This window comes from Gobius niger (genome assembly GCF_951799975.1).
Source record: "Gobius niger genome assembly, chromosome: 23".
In the NCBI taxonomy this organism is placed as follows: Eukaryota; Metazoa; Chordata; class Actinopteri; order Gobiiformes; family Gobiidae; genus Gobius; species Gobius niger.
In genome coordinates, this window is record NC_136874.1 from 14,574,094 (window position 1) to 14,589,884 (window position 15,791).

General features: G+C 43.3%; 1 protein-coding gene across 2 annotated transcripts; it reads left to right on the plus strand.

The window, feature by feature from the left end:
• The first annotated feature begins 3,938 nt into the window (after positions 1-3,938).
• Positions 3,939-15,686, plus strand: LOC306981839 (NGFI-A-binding protein 1-like). Of its 2 annotated transcripts, none has more exons than XM_079581564.1 (8): positions 3,939-4,024; positions 8,651-9,438; positions 9,528-9,661; positions 9,748-9,799; positions 9,935-10,054; positions 11,552-11,726; positions 13,398-13,604; positions 15,202-15,686. In XM_079581564.1, exons 2-8 carry the CDS (start codon positions 8,653-8,655, stop codon positions 15,276-15,278), a joined length of 1,551 nt encoding a protein of 516 aa, XP_079437690.1. In that variant the 5' UTR covers positions 3,939-4,024; positions 8,651-8,652; the 3' UTR covers positions 15,279-15,686. The 2 variants fall into 2 exon arrangements, with proteins under 2 accessions (XP_079437690.1, XP_079437691.1); XM_079581565.1 differs by having other exon boundaries at positions 13,401-13,604.
• The last annotated feature ends 105 nt before the right edge of the window (positions 15,687-15,791 follow it).

The following is a 15,791-nucleotide window of genomic DNA, read 5'->3' on the forward strand; positions in this document are numbered from 1 at the left end:
GGGCGGTGGAGGGGGGGGGGGGGGTGTTGTGTGGAGCTTCCTGGTTGGGTCCCCAGGGCGTACACAGAAGACGGTTGCTGGCCCAATTCCCTGAAATAGCTCCCAATGACAAGTCACAGAACTAATGTTTTATCTCGCCGGCAAATATTAGACTAGAATGACGGCTGAGCGAGCTGAGAGGAGGGAGTTTATTATCAAGTGTTCTTCTGGTTCTTTCAAGGTCACAGCACGACGGACTGAACTTCAGGAGTTTCAAACCCCACGCCCTTGATATCAGTGTTGCATTCACTCATCTTTTTCATCGTTTAACCTCTTCACTCCCACCTGAACGAGCACATTTTCTCCAGTTTGGCTTTACCCCAATCCAAAAGCTTCTGGGAAAATAGCGATAGAACTGAGACGAAAACAATGATGAAAATGTGACAAAAAAGTGAGAAAACTTTGACAAAAAAGTGACAAAATTTTTTTTTAAAAAAAGACAAAAAAAATGACAAAAAAAGACAAAGAAATGCCAAAAAAAACGACAAAAAATTGACAAAAAAATGACAATAAAAATGACTAAAATTTGGACAAAAAAATTGACAAAACATGACAAAAAAAACCCGACAAAAAATAACAAATAAGACAAAAAAAGACCAAAAAAATGACAAAAAAATTGACAAAAAAATGACAAAAAATGACAAAGAAATGACAAAAAAAGACCCAAAAAATGACCAAAAAAATGACAATAAAATTGACAAAAAATGACAAAAAAATGACAATAAAACAGACAAAAGAATGACCAAAAAAATGACAAAAAATAACAAAAAGGGTTAGGGTTAGGGTTAGGTGATTAAAAAATGACAAAAAAAAGTTACAAAATGAGTTGAATACCCCCCCAAAAAAGATGGGGAAAAATGTGATGACGTGAGGAAAAAGATCCATTTCGATGAGTTTTGTAGATCTTAGCTTTCCAAGAGGTGAAGAGCTAAGGCTTTACTTTCTCATCTGAGCTCATTGTGACAGCAGCCTTTGGCCTTGAGGCTTATGCTCACATTGCACTTTACAAGCCTGTGTCACCAAGTTTCTCAGAGCGTCACACTGTCGGCATTATCCACTCATGCCAAGCTGCTATTGTTGCCACAGACCGCCTATCTGCGCCATCGGTCCCTCCCCTCACACAGGCATTAAAGTTGCCCTATTGTACATGTTTTTAGTGGTAGAGACAACCAGAGTTCTCAGAGGAAACCTAGGCGGACATGATTTCCATCAGCGTTACTTAAAACTGGAGGTAAATCAGGAACACACTTCATTTCCCATGTGTTCTTCTTTTTTCGCTGTCAGATAGAAGAACACAGTGAGGTCATGACTGATATTGTGTCCAATGTAAATGTTGAATTTCGGGCTGTATCTTAAAGGCCCTACACCTGATTTGTTGTGATTGCAATGAAAGAGGAAGCCACTATATTCACTATATATTAGGAACACACTTCATTTCCCATGTGTTCTTCTTCGTTTTCGCTGTCAGATAGAAGAACACAGTGAGGTCATGACTGATATTGTGTCCGATGTAAATGTTGAATTTCGGGCTGTATCTTAAAGGCCCTACACCTGATTTTTTGTGATTGCAATGAAAGAGGAAGCCACTATATTCAAACGCTAGTGGTCCTAACTTTGCTAACTTGTCTGAACTCGTCACAGGGACCATTTTATAGGCACAATTTCAAAATGTGCAGGGTCCCTTTTCACCGAAATGCTGGAAAAAGAGCATGAAGTGCCTTTAAGTGCCTTTAAGTAGAACAATGTAAAAGCCACACAGTATAGAGTGACATTTGCATATTGATATTCTGATTCCTGTGTGTTTATTTCACATTTCTGCTTGCAGTGAAGTGATCGCACCTCGCCTGCATCACTCAGGGGACGGTTTGAGTTTGTGAGGAGACTAACAACAGCCTCACGTGGCGAAAGTAGAGCTCCTTCAGTCGACTGCCACAGCGCCTTGAGTTAGAAACTGTCATTTGCATTGAGCGCGGAAGGTAGAACAGGAGAGGAGGCAGAGAGAGGAGAGAGGGAGAGAGAGTTTGGAGAGGCTGTGTGCAGAAGTGCCGTGTCCCTCCGTGGGCGTTCAACCTGCCTGTGTTTGGTATTCCGTGCACAAGCCTCCCACGCCCCGTGTGTCCGCCCACGCGCGGATTTGCGTCACGCAGGGAGCAGCGTGGGCGAAAAGACAGAAAAGAGAGAGAGAGGGAGAGAGAGCAGTGTGGCAACCGCGCGGAATCTCCCACTTGAGCCGAGCGCGCGTCAAGCTGGAGGCAGGGGCGCGGCGCGCACCGGAACAGGCGCAAAATAAGAGAGCTCAAAATAAAGGCAACCAATCAAGTCATGACAGTGAAATATATCATCAGCTGAACCCCGACCCTGCCCTATAGCCACTCACCTTAACCTCTTAACTCCCGCCTGAACCGAGAGGATCTTTTTCTGGGTATTCAACTCATTTTTGTAACTTTTTTGTCACATTTTTTGTCCTTTTTTTGTAATTTTTTGTCAATTTTTTGTAATTTTTGTGTGAAATATTTAGCACATTTTTGTATTTTTTTTTGTCACATTTTGTAATTTTTGTAATTTTTTTGTAATTCTTTATAATTTTTTTCATTTTTTAGTCATTTTTTTTAATCAAATTTTTGTCATTTTTTGTCATTTTATGTCAAATGTTAGTAATTTTTTGTAATTTTTTTGTCACATTTTGTCATTTTTTTGTATTTTTTAGTATTTTTTTCATTTTTTTGGTCAATTTTTTATCCTTTTTTTCATTTTTTGTCATTTTTTGTCAAATGTTTGTAATTTTTTGTCACATTGCCATTTTTTTGTCATTTTTTGTAATATTTTTCATTTTTTGGTCAATTTTTTATCAAATTTTTGTCATCTTTTTTTTCATTTTTTTGTCACATTTTTTCATTTTTTTCATTTTTTTTCATTTTTTTCATTTTTCGTCACTTTTTGACAAATTTTTGTAATTTTTTGTCAAATTTTTGTCATATTTTTGTAATTTTTTGTCACGTTTTGTCACATTTTTGTCATTTTTTTGGTCATTTTTTGTCAATTTCTTGTGACATTTTTGCCACTTTTTCATCAATTTTTCGTCACTTTTTTGTCACATTTCCATCATTGTTTTCGTCTCAGTTTTGTCGCTATTTTCACACCTTTTTTCCAGAAGCTTTTGGACTGGGGGTAAAGCCAAACTGGAGAAAATGTGCTCAGGTTCAGGTGGGAGTTAAGGGGTTAAAGCCGCACCGCGTAAGATTTCACCCAAAAAAACCAAACTGAAATACAAACGTTTATTATATGACATGTATTTTCACCATTCGAAAACACCTCAGACAAACATGTGCTTTTGCTCTGAGCGGCTCACCTCTGCTAAAACATGACCGTAACTGCACCGGGAGTGGGTGCGTCTCCGGCCCGTTTCCATGGAGACGTCGACTAAAGTCAGCAGAATTGAGAGTCAAACAGGTTAGGTTATTTAGTCCTTTCTCCATTTCCAGTGCACGGCTGTGACTGGGGCTTTTATTTTGCGTCCGACCGGAAGCGCGTGCGCAGTGCGTTCGCCTTTGCCGGCGTGATGAGCAGAGCAGAGGCGCTGGAGAAGGAGAGGACTCACACACACATACACGCGCGCACACGTCCGCACACGCACTCGGCCTATTCGCACGCGCGCACAGACGCCCCGAGAGAGGACAGAAGGTCACCGGTTTCTCATTTTTGGGGACGCGTTTTCTCTCGTGTTGTTGTTTTTTTTGTTTCCCCGCGCAGCGCCAGGTGCCAAAGTTTCCACGGCTGCGGCGCGCATGAGGGCGAGCGCGGCGCGTCTGTCTGCGGCGGCCGGCGGGGGATAAAGATTTTGGAGAGTTGGAACTTGTCTCCGTCGCGACGCGCGATTTTGGAAGTGTCGTCCGCGCGCGAAAGACCTGGGAGGTTCGATTCAGAGGGAGAAACGAACCGGAGCCGAGCCAGGACGCGCCGAAGAAGGGGGGCACGAACTCTCCAGGTAAAGTGCTCGTGTGCATCCGTTTGGCACGCTGTCTGCTCCGGGGCACTGGCAGCTCGCCTCTATGCGCTAGTGTAAACCTCCTCTGGAGTGCACAGTAATAGACTTCATATGGAGCCACTCAAGATGCTGAGAGCAGCCTTTGACTGTAGATTCAAGAGGCTACAGATCTGCTTTGTAATCATTTAGAATAAGAATTACGCACGGTTAAGTTTGCAATCCAAGCCTCAAGTAGCATAAGCCTATTCGCAAACTAACTGCAGTATTCTTTCTCTATGTATTGTTCGTTTTTGACCCAAATCTTTCCAAATGCCCAGTCAATAGTTAGCTTAAAACCCTTTTGAGTGGCATTTTGAAAAAGTTTGTTATTGCTTTTGACTTGCAGAAAAAGAAACATTGCTTCCTGTGGATATCTTTTGTGCAACAGGGTGTTTAGTTCTGGTCACTCATGCGATACTTTGACATTTTCACACTTCAGTTTTAAATACATATTAGCTTCTTGACTTCAGGGGGTTGTAGTGATGTCAGTGAGTGTGGGACCGAGTGGGAAAGTCCACTTGACTCACTCCCAAACTCACACACTCTCCAAACTGTACACACTAGTTTAGGCCCCTGTGTCACATGGTGTCAAACGGACCTCACTGAGTCCAGGTTTAGAAAAAAACAAAACAAAAAAAAAGCTGGTTTGGACTTAGACACCGAGGGATTTTTTACACATCAACTTTTAAGGACAAAGTGTTCACTCGCCGCCCATAACATCCCACCCACAAACAGGTGCGAAATCCAACGCACCTCACTGACGTCTTTACGCCCACGTGAGCAAGGTGGGGTCACCACTTTGGAAAATAATCCATTCATTGTGAGAGCGTGAGGGAAGAATCACGCCGCTGCCGCCGCGGTGTGGAGGTTGTTGACATTCCCTTTTACTGCAGTTGTGATGATGATATGACACCAAATAGGGCTGAAGTATTGACAATAAGGAGTCTGACGTGCCGGCTTCAGTCCCGGTGCACAGTGGGTCTAAATATAGGCGTCAATATTGGCCAACGAGCCGTGCATCCTGTGTAGTGTAACTGGAAGTGCTAACAAAATCCCAGCACATCTAAATCTGGACTTCAAAGCGATAAAAAACTGAGGCCATCTCAGCTGCGTCTCAGATTGGGACAAGAAAGTTCTGTTTTTTAGTAAAATACTTTCACAATGCAATAGCTTAGTTCTAACATGATCTTATTGTGCCTAAAATATCTTAATGTCTTTCCTACTCTGAAGAAAGTGATGTCTCCTTACATTAAAATGACTGAAAATAAGAATATTTGACTTTAGTTTGAAAAATTCTGACCCACATTGTAAAAAAAAAAAAGTTAACTTTTGGTGCAACAAGAGGTTTGTTTCCTTTTTCTTATTTGAAAATGATCTTTTACAGGGTTTGTGTCTATGTTTTCATCACATATTCTAGTCTTTGAGAGAGATGGAGTTCTACAACTACGTTTTGTTTGACTTTAAAGCTCCTGGACATTGTGAACTGAGTCTGATTTTGAATAACATGTACACATTTGTAAATATCCTGCATCTTTTAAACAAACTATCAATATAAAACCGATAATGTCCTATGAGTTTCATCGTTCTGAATCAGCCGGTATTGCTGCCAGAATTGTCCTTTCAAACTTTTATTTAATTTATGCATTTATTTGACAGGGAGATTGATCAACCTGCACAGAAGTTAGTTAGTCATCTACTTCTGTTGCAACATTTTGGAGTAAACAGTAGAATATGACATTGCAGTCTGACAAGCCGGTCTAGTGTCATCTGATTAATGCATCAATCCATTTTCCAATCCATGCCTGTCCCTGTCCCTTTGTTGCGCACAAAGCGCATGAAGGCAGCGTTTGTGTGTGTGACTTCCCCTGGTCCAGGCGCAGGCTCTATTCTGGGCGAGCCGATCCCACCGCCCACACACCGAGCCTGGGTGGAGACAGGCATGTGCTGCTGCTGCGCTGGAGCTCCCAGCCGCTCCCGACACAGAGGAGGGAGAGGAGAGAGGGGGGGGGAGAGGGCGCCCACGCACTGCCCCGGATCACAGCACCAATCTGGGCCTAACCCACAGACAAGAGGGGGTCAAGTGACGGGGACTTTTTTTTTCTCAGTGTTACAGGGAATTGCTTGGATTGTGGAGATGGGAAAACGGAAATAGTATTTAAGAGTAGTAATTATAACGCAGATAGTTAAGGGGAGACACTACAGGCAAAACTCATTTTTTTCAGTTTTCAGGTTTTGGGCCAAATTGGTCTCTGAACATATAAACTTTCACCCGGAAACAGAAAATAGGCCTAATCTTCACAATAACATGTTTAAATATTGCGCTGATTCAATGTTCCCCCATAGACTTATATGGGAGAACGCAATTTCAAGGGCCTTTTTTCTCAAAACACACTTTTCTGTCATTGTGGCGACACTATGTCCACGTCAGTCGGACCTAAAGACTTCACATTTTCCCGCCTTGGACTGAACAATATTTGGAAAAATTTTTCAGAGGGATTTTTTATTATCTAATCCCTTAAGCCACATTTATTGAGTTTTGAATGTCAAAAAATAAGGCGAAAATTACATTTTTACAAATTTTTCCACTAAAAAACTGCTTATTTTAAAACTAAACAAGAAATCCAAAATCCCCTCGGAAAAAGTCTTGGCAACTCATTTATCAATAAAATGAAACCATAAATTTGAATGTAGCTCTATCCATTATTCAGATTTCGTTGCTGAAAAGATGGGAAATTTGGGGCATTTTTAGGCATAAAACACCTTGTTCTTATATGAAAAGATAAAATGACAGAAAACTTGCAATGTGTTTTTTTCTCACATTTATGCCAGTGATCGACAGCAAACGTTTCAAATTGATATCTGTAAATTTAAATTTTTTCCCTATTCGCCTGCAGTGTCTCGCCTTAACACGCACTTTTTTGTGTGCGTGTTTGAAGTCCAAAAACCGTCATGAAACCTGTTATGAGCAGCTCTGTGCTCCGACGGTGTTCATCACACAGCCATTGATTTGCTACCATGCCGTTCAGCTAAAAACGGTGGCTTGTACATTGTTTTAAATCATCTTGCTGCCAGCAGAGGGCGCTCCAAGCAACAAACAAGATCCCTATTAGAGCAGTCTTTGTTTGTTTGTTTGTTTGTTTGTTTGCTTGTTTATTTGACAGGGAAATTGTAATTCAACATAGCGCGTAGCAAGTCCAAAAGAGTGTACATTACAACTACTGATTTTCAACACCTGTCATAAAAATACATTTGTGGTACGTTTCTAAATTCACGAGCAAAACATCCATTCCCACTCGTGACCTCAGTGCTATTTACAAAAGGTACTCGAGTGTCTTTCCCCCATACACAACACAGATTCATTTACGGGACACAATCTCAATGCCGAGGTGACTAATGATAGTTTTTTTCCATGCACAATGCGTCCCCTTCAAAGTAACCACGGTTGCCATGACATTAAAGTGTTTTTGGTAATACCTGATGTTGCATAATTATCAGTAGCGGCGCACTTTGGAGCAATTGTTCAAGAAAGATACAGTTTAATATATTTGAAGTATTGTGCTTTTAGTGGGCTGGGTACAGTTACATTTTCTTTGATACCACAACTTAAGCGATACTTGGTGTTTGATACTGATACCTTCATACTTTTTCTGATACCTGTACTAAAATATTTCTCATCCAGGACCAGAAAACACATCAAAATTTGGATCTTTTTTTCCCCAATATCATACTGGTATCGCTTAATGCAGGGGTAGGCAAGTTTTCTTAGCCGAGGGGCCGATTTTCTTTATTGGAAATAGATCGAGGGCCGAAGCCGCCGATTATTAGCCCAAAGTAAAGCACAACGCTGGAAAACTGACCACCTTAAATGAGATAAATGACTTAAAAATTGCCTGAATTCAAGTTCTTCTATGTTGAACTTGAATCGGTTTGAACTAATCCGAGATACAAATGCTATAGCGCCGACGGAATTGGGTATATTGACAGTATTTCTACCTTTTTTTTCTCCCATTTAACTCTAATAATGTTCAAAGTTCTCTCTGATTTGTGTAATAATGTTTCTCAAAATCATCTTGAGGGCCAGAGGTGCTGTGCTGAAGGGAAGACGTTGCCTACCCCTGGCTTAACGGCACCCAGCCCTAGTAGTCTGTAATAATACTTCACATGATGATGTAGTAATAATAACAGTAGGAGCACACAAGTAAGTCCATATCAAAGAGTATACATTCATCCCTGTGAGTCTCGTGTGGCTGTTCTCAGCGGGGGGACATTAGGGGGCCACATGTCATCGAACATCCGGCCAGTCAGAAAGGAAGGAGCACAGAAACTCATCTCCGAGTTATTTCAGGAGGCCGAATATGTGCAGTCACTAGAATACGCAACATCCATCTGCCCGTTGTCTGTTTGTTTCCAAGTCTATTGTGAATTGAATTAACTAAAGAGTCGCCAACATCCTCCAGATCCCGCTCCAAGTTCTGGAATCTATTAGCGCGCTATATGTGGCTGTGCATAGCTGTTTGTAGCTATGATCAGGCTAAATGACATGTTGCCTTTCCGTATGGCTAACGCTAAGCTGTTTGCGTCCCTCAGGTATGGCGGCGGTGTTGCCCAGGACGCTGGGCGAGCTGCAGCTCTACCGCATCCTGCAGAGGGCCAACCTGCTGTACTACTACGAGGCTTTCATCCAGCAGGGCGGCGACGACGTGCAGCAGCTGTGCGAGGCGGGCGAGGAGGAGTTCTTAGAGATCATGGCTCTGGTGGGCATGGCCAGCAAGCCTCTGCACGTGCGGCGGCTGCAGAAGGCGCTGAGGGACTGGGTCACTAACCCCGCGGTGTTCAACCAGCCGCTCACCTCTCTGCCCGTGTGCAGCATACCCGTGTACAAGCTCCCCGAGGGCTCCCCCGGCCTGCTGCCCGCTCAGGACCGCCCCGGCAGCGTGAAGATGGCCAAAGCCCTGCCCTGCTCCGACCCGGGGAAGCTGGACGTCGCTCGGGAGAAGGTGTCGGCCTCTCCCCTGCAGGGCGGCAGCGAGTCGCGCTTCTGGTCGGGCCACAGCAACGACAGCGAGCACAGCCTGTCCCCCTCGGACCTGGGCTCGCCCTCCTCGCCCAGGGAGGGGCTGGAGGCTCTGGACGCGGCGGCCGTGCAGTCGGTGCTGGAGTGTGTGGAGAGGATGGCCCCCGGACTGCCCAAGAGCGACATCGGCGAGGTCAAGGAGCAGCTCAAGACCAACAAGAAGCTGGCCAAGATGATCGGGCACATCTTCGAGTTGAGCGAGGAGGACCCGCGCAGAGAGGAGGAGATACGCAAGTACAGCGCCATCTACGGGCGGTTCGACTCCAAGAGGAGGGACGGCAAACACCTCACACTACACGAGGTGGGCGGGACGAGGATTGCTTTATCAGCCAGGGAAACACAACCCCGTATGTTTTTTTGCCAACTCTGTGTGTTTGTGGTTGTGTGCAGCTGACGGTGAACGAGGCAGCGGCCCAGCTGTGCATGAGGGACATGGCTCTGCTCACGCGCCGGGACGAGCTGTTCGGACTGGCCCGACAGATCTCCAGAGAGGTCACCTACAAGTACACCTACCGCACGAGCAAGTACGGCACTCTTTGCTTCTTTTACATGAAACACAAAGATATGTTTACTTATGGGAATGAAATAACCTCTTCATCCTTATGGGCAGATCTCGATGTGGGGACAGGGATGAACCGTCACCTAAAAGAATCAAAACAGAGGTAACAATTCCGGATTTTTAATGTTAATTTATCTACATCGAATTGAAACTCCATTACACTGAAAGATCTATTTCCAGTGGTAGTTTCTAAACATTGTGGAGCCCTTGATGAAAAGTTGTCATTCTGTCCTTCCAGGAGAACTTTTTTGACCTCCAGGAGGCGCTACAGGCCATCCACATGAGGCAGGAGATGCTGAGGGAACAGTTAGCCTGCGCCAAGTCCAAAGGAGAGGAGACTGTGGGACGCAACCTACAGGTAACTCACAGGATCCCGTCGCCAGTGCAGAAAAGACCGGTCAAAATGTGCACTTTTAGCCTTTTCCCTGATTCTGTAGAAACACGTCCTTGTCGCTTTGTCTTTTGAGGTCTCATCCTTAGACAGCTCTGCCTTTAGAGCTTCCGTTTAGCCCTCACGACGATTGCATGAATGAATTAAGTACGTGTGAATGCCCCCGGCGCCTGTGCTGCCGTAGACATGTGTATTTACATGCTCAGTGAGACGTCAGCCTCTTGTCGTCTTTATTAGTTTCCACGCTGCGCACTGCACTTGTTCCTCATTAGGGTTAGTGTGGGAGGAGGCTTTATGATCCACCATTACACTCCCATGAACGTTTGTTTGCGTGTGTGTGTGTGTGTGTGGGGGGGGGGGGGGGTGTGTGTGTGATGCATTCTGGGTAATCTGCTACAGATGCTGCCGGCAGTTTAGCGTGTCACAGAGAATGGTATAGAAAATGAAGATCACCGCTGAGATCCGGATGATGCCTGTGCTGATAATGTATCCAAGCTCACAGGATTTGGCCCCGGTTTAGTTTTCGAACATTTCAAATCAATTATTGCATGGATTTTTATTATATTCATGTAGCTGTAAATGCGCGTGGAATCACTGCTATGGGAGTCTCTTAGCCCCCAACGGTTTAAGTGTAGGGCGGGGTACTGTTTAAAGATACCAGATAACAATATGGGTGGAAATTGAATAAAACAGTAGTTTAACCTCTTAACTCCCGCCTGAACCGAGAGGATCTTTTTCCTCACGTCAGATTTTTTTTCCATCATTTTTTTGTTGGGTGTTCAACTCATTTTTGTAATTTTTTTGTAATTTTTTGTCACATTTTTGTCACTTTTTCATCCATTTTTTGTCACATTTTTGTAATTTTTTTGTCAATTTTTTGAATTTTTTTTGTCAATTATTTATCACATTTTGTCATTTTTTTGTCACATTTTTGTCATTTTTTTGTCAATATTTTTTAACAATTTCTTGACATTTTTGTGACATTTTTGACACTTTTTCATCAATTTTTTGTAACTTTTAGTCATTTTTTGTCATTTTTTCATCCATTTTGTGTCCATTTTTTGTCATTTTTTTGGTCATTTCTTGTCAATTTTTTATCACATTTTTGTAATTTTTTTGTCAATTTCCTGTGACATTTTTGTGACATTTTTGACACTTTTTCATCAATTTTTCATCACTTTTTTGTCAATGTTTTCTCACTTTTTTGTCACATTTTCATCATTATTTTCGTCTCAGTTGTGTTGCTATTTTCACAGCATTTTTCCAGAAGCTTTTGGACTGAGGTAAAGCCAAACTGGAGAAAATGTGCTCGGTTCAGGCGGGAGTTAAGGCGTTAAAGTTCAGTTGCTTCCCCTGTTCCCGTTTGAAAATGGGACAAACCATTACAGCACCTCTGAACGCTGAGCTAATGCCTCCTATACCCAAGCACGTACTCGCTGATGACTGCATCACTGTGTCCCCCAGATGCAGTTGGAGCGTCTCCTGGCCCGGCAGATGGAGATTCTTCAGGACGCGGCGGTGCAGGAGAGACTGCAGGCCCTGGACTGGAGGATTCCCCCCGCGGCCCTCAAGTACCTGACCGACTCCCACCACAGCAGCACCAACGGGGCCGCGCCCGACTCCACCAGAGAGCACCAGGGTGAGGCGAACAACTTTAAACACTTCCAAGGGTTTATTTGTGGACATGATTTCCCGTTTATAAGGATATGAAGGGATTCTGTTTCATCATTTCCTGGATTCTTTTGCATTATAGACAGAACCCAGAAGTTAAAGTCCATAAAGAATCACTGGACCCATTCTGAGCAGTTCTGCGCGCAAACTACATTTATTACAGCACCATTGATTTGCTAGCATGCCCATAGCTTGTATTTGCTATTTCATACAGATAATTCCAGTGGTGGTCAAAGCACTTGATGTCATTACTTGAGTAAAACTGCAGATACAACGGGTGAAATATTGCTACAAAAACGTGCTCTGTCAAATCATTACGTGAAAGTACTGAAGTATTTGTGGAAGAAAATACTTAAGTATTCAAAGTACATAAGAAGGTACTATACTATACATAAGAAGGTACTATACTGTAGCTTTGTAGATTCTGAAACACCATTGTTATTCCTGAATTCCCCTCTTGTACAGCAACACGACGGGAACACGTTTTCTTCCTTGTTGTGAGTCAGTGGCATTTGACAGTACATCTGCACACCGCCCCCTAGTGTTCAGGAGTGACACGCCTTTCAAATTCAAAGTTTAAAGAAGAACTAAGTCACTTGTTTACCTTAATAAATCCTTTCCGTAGTTCCTCTGGGGGTAATACAAGTGTTTATGGGATGATTTCGAGGGTCTTTCATCTCCCCCTGGTGTCTCTGTCCAGAAAACCTCAATTGCAACTTTGTCTGCACCGGGTCGGAGGCGCAATACACACTAGTAGAGTCATGAAGAAGAAGCTTCATCATTTTTTTGTCATATTTTTGTAATTTTTTTGTCACATTTTGCACATTTTTGTCAATTTTTCGTCCATTTTTTTGGCAATATCTTGTGACATTTTTGTGACATTTTTGACACTTTTTGATGCCAATGATGCTTTTCATTTGAAACGCATCATTGGGCTTTTCAAAAAAAACAACAAAGTATTATATTTATTTTTCCAATATAGTGGAATAAATCAGAAAGTATGCAGTAAATACTCTTCAAGTAAAGTACAGATGCTCAAAAACTATTAAAAACAAACAAGTAAATTGACTTTGTTTCTGACCACCTCTGGACAATTCCCGAGGCTGCTTGTAACAATTCTATCTAAGTCAACCCCTTCCTTGCTGACAAAGTGTTCACTATATTTTTCGCACACAGTAACGATTGCAACTCTCCTGTTTGTTAAATCCGTACAAAGTTCCATGTTGCAGCAGCGTGGCTTTACTGTGGCGAGAGGAGAAACAAGACTGCAGTATGAGAGGTCTGAGTGGGCGGGGAGGGGGCGGGCTCCTGTGGGCCACTGGCTGCAGGTAAACATTGTGGGCGGGATAATTACAGGTGCATTGTGGGATTTGTAGGCGTGCGGGATAATGAGCTGCAGCAAGGGGCGCGTGTGGGAGGGCGGGGTAACAAGGCTCAGGCGAAACCAGGAGACGGCTCACGCAGGATCGTTTCAGATAATATTTAGTTTTTACCTCGGTGGGGAATGGCTTGTGTCTAGTCGTTGAGTTTGCAGGATAAAGAAGGGGTTGCTTATGTATTTGTAGTAATACTCAGAGTTGTAGCATTAGCCAAAACAGTTGTAATAGTATGGTTTGTTGATAAATGTGTGTTTTTGCAGCAGACGATCGTCCCATAAACCTGCGCGTGGTCAGTCAGAGCATGGCTGAGGGGGAGCTGCCTCTGGGGAAGCAGTTAGCCAACGAACTCAAGCGCCATCACAACCACAACAACAACAACAACAACAACAACAACAACAACAACAACCACCACAGCAGCAGCAGCACCAACAGTAACAGCACAGAAGAGGCCAAGGCTCCAGCAGCAGGTGGGAGGACTCTCACAACAGACAGATTTAATAAGGGCGACAGAAACACGGCTTCCTACATACTATAGAACCGCAGTGCTTTTTGTAAAGAACGCCATCAGTCGCCTCATGAGCTGTTCTACAATGTTATAGTTCTCAGTGTCATGACAAACCTTTCAAATTGAAAGTTTAAAGCAGTACTAAGTCACTTGTTTACCTTAATAAATCCTTTCCGTAGTCCCTCTGGGGGTTAGACAAGTGCTAATGGGATGATTTGGGTGTCTCTGTCCAGAAAACCACATTTGCACCTTTGCCTGCACCGGGTCGGAGGCGCAATACACACTAATAGAGTCACGAAGAAGAAGCTAGCAGGCGAAAGGGCAAAGCTAACTGCGGGCTAGCACTGCTTAAACAGTATTTACAGCCAAGTTTGAGTGACAAAAAATGATCTCCTTTGTGTAACTGGATGTACAATATCCCGCTGTCCCTTTGTCTTTTCTGTCAGTGTAGTATTTACTCTCACGGACAATTAATGAGTAAAAAACACAACATGCTGCGACACCTGCAGTGGCGCTAATGGCCTCTAGGGGCATGAGTACTTACTTAGTACTGCTTTAATCACATGGGCAACAATTTGGATGTGCAGGAGGGATTGTGAGGGCTAAAAATTTGTTTCAAAGTTTGAACAGAAAAACATCAGGTACCCCAGCTTTAACTACAAAGAGGCAGGAAAAAAACATTACACAATTTTTTATTTTTTTTTCACCTTTTCCCCAAAGTTTTTTCAATTTTCCACCCATTGTTTCCTCAGTTTTTGATGATCAGCAGCATCAAAACTTGGATCTAAAGTTTTTTTTTTGGTACCTACTTTCAATATTTTTTTTTAATATACCAGTAGAACTTAACTTTTTTTTTTTCCGATACCAAACTGGTATGCTTTAACGGTACCCAGCCCTAGTTATGAATTATAAAAGGTAAAAAAATGCTTCCAACATTAGACATGCCAAGCAACATGGAGGATCTTTGGAAAAGCTTTAGTGCTTTTGGTGCAAAGTTTAGTTGGAGGAGAAGCGTCTCAGCGAAAGGGATTGAAAGAGAAAGGCCACAGCTGTTTTAATGAGAAGAGCAAAATCCCAGAGATTTAACATGGATGCTGTTATTCGTAGCGTGTGCGAGAAACGGCTTTAGTCGCTGAAGCTGAGCTCACACAAACCCACCAAGGCCTAGTCGGAGCTTGCAATAAAATCAATAAAAGGATCGCTATCATCATTCAGTGGTATCATCTGCCCGTCATTTCCGTGAAAAAAGTCCTATAAAGGTACATTTAGTTTACCGAAGTCCCTAGGCCATTCTAATCCCGTGCGAATTGGGCTTTAGAGATGTAAAAAATAATAAAAACTAAATGCACAGGATTTGTAAGCGCTAGAACAAGTTTAAATTTAGCCTTCTGGATCTTTCGCTGATATAAGAAAGCAAGAAACACCAGGTACAGAAGCTACAACAGTTTCTTATTTTTGGGTCAAATATAACAATAATAGGATTTTGCAATTAACTTATAAAATGTGACGCAATCAATATCCGAGCACTCCACCCTAAGCTCCTCCCTGTCTCTTTCCAGAAAACGGCACATCGCAGCGTGGGCCCGGCACCGCGGAGAAGAAAACCATCAAATCAGAACCAGAGGACTCCACATAGTGCCTCCTTGGCCCCTCCCCTTCACACAAATCACTCCCCCTCCATGTAAGCACCCCCCCCCCCCCCCCCCCCCCCCCCCCCCCCCTCACTTAGATGGTTCAGTTCCTCGTCTGACCGTATGCAGCTCTAGCCCTCAGTAGATACTAAGCACAGCCAGGAGAGCCTTAACAACCAGCGATGCCTCAGAGATAGCCTTTATTTTTCTTTAGTTTATGTCTTATTTAAATTTTGCCAAAACGCCGCCGGGGAGCAGTCCGCTGCGACCCCCCCGGCCGCTCACTTGCATGTTGTACGTGCTGTTTGACCATGTGTGTAAATGTACTTTTGTTAACTACTTCGGAACAGGGGCGAAACCTCGATGCAGGGGGCTAATTCATCGCTCATCGCTAGCTAAAATGTTAGCATCTCTGGAACACATTATTGCAACAATACAGTTCATTTCCATTTTGGGCCCTTAGCGTTGATCTACAGTCTAGACTTTTTTCCATTGGGGTGACCCATTGGTGGCCCTTC

Coding starts and splice junctions, on each gene's coding strand:
- LOC306981839 (XM_079581564.1), top strand. CDS start 8,653: ATGGCGGCGGTGTTGCCCAGGACGCTGGGCGAGCTGCAGCTCTACCGC. Junction 9,800..9,934: donor CTAAAAGAATCAAAACAGAG/GTAACAATTCCG, acceptor CTGTCCTTCCAG/GAGAACTTTTTTGACCTCCA. Junction 13,605..15,201: donor GGCCAAGGCTCCAGCAGCAG/GTGGGAGGACTC, acceptor GTCTCTTTCCAG/AAAACGGCACATCGCAGCGT.